Source organism: Cynoglossus semilaevis, chromosome 4, assembly GCF_000523025.1.
Source record: "Cynoglossus semilaevis isolate Cse_v1.0 chromosome 4, Cse_v1.0, whole genome shotgun sequence".
Lineage (NCBI taxonomy): Eukaryota > Metazoa > Chordata > Actinopteri > Pleuronectiformes > Cynoglossidae > Cynoglossus > Cynoglossus semilaevis.
The window spans coordinates 926,818-931,781 of record NC_024310.1 but is presented as its reverse complement, the minus strand read 5'-3'; the positions used below and the strand labels follow the sequence as shown (position 1 = coordinate 931,781).

The 4,964-nt window shown below is 45.7% G+C and overlaps 1 protein-coding gene across 1 annotated transcript in view; it reads right to left on the bottom strand.

Moving 5' to 3' along the window:
* dscamb (Down syndrome cell adhesion molecule b) overlaps window positions 1-4,964 on the bottom strand; it is an 81,581-nt gene that overhangs the window by 16,010 nt on the left and 60,607 nt on the right. The window contains exons 7-11 of the mRNA XM_025055066.1: window positions 4,361-4,657; window positions 3,084-3,356; window positions 1,369-1,647; window positions 1,167-1,286; window positions 443-459 (exon numbers count right to left, since the gene is read on the bottom strand). Coding sequence (XP_024910834.1) covers window positions 443-459; window positions 1,167-1,286; window positions 1,369-1,647; window positions 3,084-3,356; window positions 4,361-4,657 — 986 coding nt within the window. The remainder of the gene's footprint in view (window positions 1-442; window positions 460-1,166; window positions 1,287-1,368; window positions 1,648-3,083; window positions 3,357-4,360; window positions 4,658-4,964) is intronic.

Here is a 4,964-nt window from a genome sequence, read left to right as displayed (position 1 = left end):
GAGGAGGAGGAGGAGACGGTCAACAGGAGTCCAATAGGAAACATGTCAGAATGATAGAAAATAAAATATGTTTTAAAGTTATTGTTGTTATTTCACTATTTTGATTTTGATTTTCTCTCAGACTTTTCTCCTTTTTGTATCCTATACTACAAGTACTGACAGTACACAGGGCTGTATACTGGGGGGGGGCAACTCTAGTACACATTTGATATGATTTTGCGGCCGAATATTATTACACCAGGGGCCGGATTTGGCCCGCGGGCCTGAGTTTGACACCTGTGCAGACGACAGCGTAGTTTTTCCATTGATTTAAATCTGTACAAACTCTGAAATGTCAGAGGAAAGATTAAAGTTGACATTTGTCAAAATGTCAATATCTACACATGTTAGAATAATAATAATACAGAACAGATTAAATCTGGGTTTGTTTGTTTTTTTTCTGCTGCTGCACGTTTGCACCTAAACGTAACTGACAAAGAATCCCATTGGCTGATGAAGCAGCAAACACGTGTGAACGGAGCCGGAGGTTGATTTAGCTCATGTTAACGTTAGTGTCGACAAATTAGGCCATTTAGCAGCCGTGGGTTTGAGCTTTTTAATTAAAATGCAGTCAAGTGGCTACGGCTAGCACAGGGTCAAGTGTTGACTTTGTCCCCGCTCCCATGGCTGTGGAACAGAGGGGGCCGGGGGGGGGGGGGGTCCTACTGAATTATGTATTTTGCATATCCAAATAGAGCCAGTCGTTCTGCTAAAGCAGTTGACCTTTACTTACTGTTCCATATCTCTCAGTGACACTCGTCGGCTACATCTGCTGCAGTTACAGCGCGACAGGAAGTGGTTCTCTGAACAAAGGAAACTCTGCCTAACAACACACACGGAGGTCCTTTAACCTCAGTCTGACAGAGAAAGGATCAGTGGATTGGGTCGCAGTTTGACTGGAGATCATTTGGTTCAAGAAAAGAAAATTGGGGGAAAAGAATCGTGACTCGTATCGTATCGTGAGTTCATCGTACTTCGTTACGTCCCAACAACTTCGTGTACATTTTCTTAACTTGTCATTTATGACCAAGTGTCCATTCATGTCCGGGCAGCAAGCAGTGTTTGTTTAGCAATTAAAAATGGGAACCCCTAGTGGCAGAGAGTAATTAGTGCGGTGTTTATCGTACCTTTGGAGTGCTCCCACACGATGGTGGGAGGCGGGTAGCCCTCGGCAGAGCAGTTGAGGGTAACGGTTTTCCCATAGATGCCGTCTTGATCTTCTGGCTGAACCACAAACTGAGGTGGAACTGAGGAGCGACGCAGACGCAGAAGAAAGCAGTGAAGAACAGAACATCGGGCCGTTTGGTCGTACCAACTAACCCTTCGTACCTCTTACGATCAGCTGACTCTGATGTTCCACCACGGCGGCCTCGTTGCGTGCGATGCAGGTGTAGTTGCCGTTGTGGTCGGGCGTCAGGTTGTTGATTCTCAGGGAGCTGGTGAAGTCGATGTTGTCCACGGTGACGCCCAGGCTGACCGGGATCGGACGCCCGTCCTTCTGCCACGTGATGTCCAGAGGCCGATCGCCTGACATGACCACGCAGGGGATGAAGACGCGCTGACCGATGGTGAAACGTTGGAACTCAAACGGCTGGATGTAGGGAGGCACTGCAGGAGGAGGAGAGGAAAAAAAAAACTTGTTTTTTGACAGAATCGGTTTCTTCTGATTTTGAATTAGTTTTGTTCAACTTCTGATTTTGAATTTGTTTTGTTTTTAATGGAAAAGTCTTCTGATTTTGAATTTGTTTTGTTTTTACTGGAAAAGTCGGGAGGATCTAACTCTTAGCTCATCTGTCCTCCGGCCTGGAGTTTTCTAGTTACTTCTGTCATCAACTACCTGACCATTACACCCCCGTGACCCCCCCTTAATGAAACACAAAGACCGTAGACAGAGCTCCGTGAAGGTCAACCACCAGATGTTTGTCACCTGATCCACTAACGCTGAGGTTTACAAACACAACGTTTTTAAAAACTGGATCCAAAAACAACATCTTTTCACCCCACTGTCTCACTGGATCAGTCAAACCTGACGCCCCCGTCAAACACCTGACCCGCTGAGCCTCCGCCCTGACCGTCCGACTGTGCTAATGAGATCAAACTGAACAAACATTCGTGATGAAACCTCACGGTTGAACGGGGAGAGGAATCCAAAGGGCCTCCGCCTGGTTCTCCTGCAGACCGGCAGCCATTACAGCAGTCATGGCTGTGTGAGTGTCCAGTGAATTCAAATAAGTGTGAAATAAGCAGCACTTTAGCAGCTTATTTAATTCACAACAAAGTGGGGATAATGGACTCCAGGGACCCCCAAAGACACTTCCACGTTTTAAGCATGAGCAGAGTAAATTAACAAATGCACTCACTGACGACTGCACCGCTGGGAAGTTCAGCTTTATATCATCTCTCTCCCCCCTCCCCCCTCCTCCCTCCGCCCTCACCCACTTTCCTCCAACCTCCTCCTCCTCCTCCTCCACTCGAGGCCTGATGTGGTGACAACAACTTAACGCACGGAAATAAAGGCTAACTGAAAGCCTTTTTTACTGTTACCGACGGCGGCTTCTACAGTACTACAGTTCTACAGTACTACAGTTCTACAGTACTACAGTTCTACAGTACTACAGTTCTACAGTACTACAGTTCTACAGTACTACAGTACTTCAGTTCTACAGTACTTCAGTGCTTCAGTACTACAGTACTACAGTCCTACAGTACTTCTTATTCCCACAGATCAATGGTTTGCACAGACACAGTGATTAAAGTCTTTCTCCTAAAGTAACATCTGAATAAATAATTCCTATTAAAGTGAACTGTGTTCACTCTCTGTTGACTCTGCTCTAATGTGGACGTGAAGCTGTTCAGTCTGGAAATGAAGACACATTATATAAGTGTCTTCTAAATGTTTCAAGTGTTTGACTTGGACTTTTCTAACATTTTTAATTTTAGTTTAGTTTTACTGTTGTTTATTCAAATACTTTCTGTTTCCAAACGTTCATTCATTTAAAAAACAAAAAACCTGCAGAGTTTGATGTTTGATGACGTGAACGTACCTCTGACGCAGACGTGGACGCTCTGGGAGTCCATCTTGTTGGGCTGGACCATCACCTTGCAGTTGTACTCCCCAGCGTCCACCTGCTGGACGTTGGTCAGCTTCAGCGTGCCGTTGTTTTCAAACGCTCGCTGCCGGTGGTTGAAGGGGAGCAGCGCGGCGTTTTTGTACCATTTTATGGAGTAGTAGGGGTAACCAATGACACGGCAGTGAACAAAGGCGTCCCGCCCGGCGATGGCTGTGATGTTTTTCATTGGACGGATGCTGGCGCGGCCTGAAGAGCGAGAGAGACTGAGAAATGACCTTGTTGTTGAGGTGGAACATGTGTGATTGTTGTTGTTGTTGTTGTTGTTGTCGCTAACATTAACCAGGGGTTAACTGATGTAACTAAACTAACCTTAAACTCCAACAGACCTATCAACTGTGAAGAAAAGGTTCTAAAGAAGATTCTAGAGGATTTCTGACCTCCTCCACTTGTGATTGACTTTAACAAAACCGAAAGAAAAAGAAGTTGACTTTAACTAAATGATGAAGTTGGTTCGATTGACCAACCTCTACTGATGAGTCAGTTGACCAGTCGTCCTCGACTGAACCAACACAGAGTTAAAAACCTAAACCGGGTCTACGCTGACGTCGCTGTGTGAGGAATCTGATTGGCTGCTGAGGAAACACCTCCTGTTGATGGACTTTTCTTAAAAAAAAAATTTCAAGAAAAAATTTTCAAAATAATTTTTCAAAAAAAACTTAAAAAAAAATGTTTCAAAAGTTTTTCAAAAATTTCAGAATAGGAGATGCAGAGAACAGGGAGAGATGGAAATCAAAGATTCACCGTAGCAACCCCAGAAAAAGGGACAAAGCCGAAAGAAAAAGAAGTTGACTTTAACTAAATGATGAAGTTGGTTCGATTGACCAACCTCTACTGATGAGTCAGTTGACCAGTCGTCCTCGACTGAACCAACACAGAGTTAAAAACCTAAACCGGGTCTACGCTGACGTCGCTGTGTGAGGAATCTGATTGGCTGCTGAGGAAACCCCTCCTGTTGATGGACTGGCCAACTGGTTACTACTTCTCCACTACTGGTTACTATTACCCCACTACTGGTTACTAGTACTTCAACTGACAGCGTGTGAAGTGATTTCAGTCTCATATGGAGTCGTTATCAAATCAAAACTCCCCTCAGTGGAAGGTTGAGGAACAGCAGGAAGCAGAGACACAGAAAGACAGAAATACAGACATGTGTGTATTGTTGTTCTGGGAGGAGCTGATTGGACAAGCACCTCTTACGTTTATTCGAGCCTGGTGGTACACGCCCCCGGCCGAGTTGCTGCACGTGCACCGGTACACCCCTCCGTCCTGCACCTGGGTCTGGGTCACGTTGAGCTGGCTGATCACGTGGCCCTCGTGGGTCTCGTAGTGACCCAGGTGGTGGTGGCTGTCCTTGATGACGGGGTCATCGTCCAGCGACCAGCTGCACCGCGGAGGAGGCGTGCCCTTCACCTTACAGAACAGGAAGACTGGCTCGTTGGGGTTGAAGACTTTCTCGCTGAAGGAGGACAGGATTTTTGGAGTTCCGTCTGTGGTGAGAAACCAGAGGAGCACGGCGTCACACGGAGCTCAACGGAAAAGAACGCAGGAATTCTGACTCTAGGCCAACAAAAGGTCCGAGGATCTGAGTTAGGATTCTGAACCTAAGAGCTGGACATTACTGCGTTATCCTTTTGTTTTATTTTCAAATTTATTTTCTTTATATTTATGTCCGGTTCAATCTTTTTAATCACATTAAATTGAAGTTCCACCGTTAAAGAGATCAGCTGAGAAAGAAGAATGACTGGACACTGGTCTGTCTGTCCGTCTGTCTGTCTGTCTGTCTGTCTGTCTGTC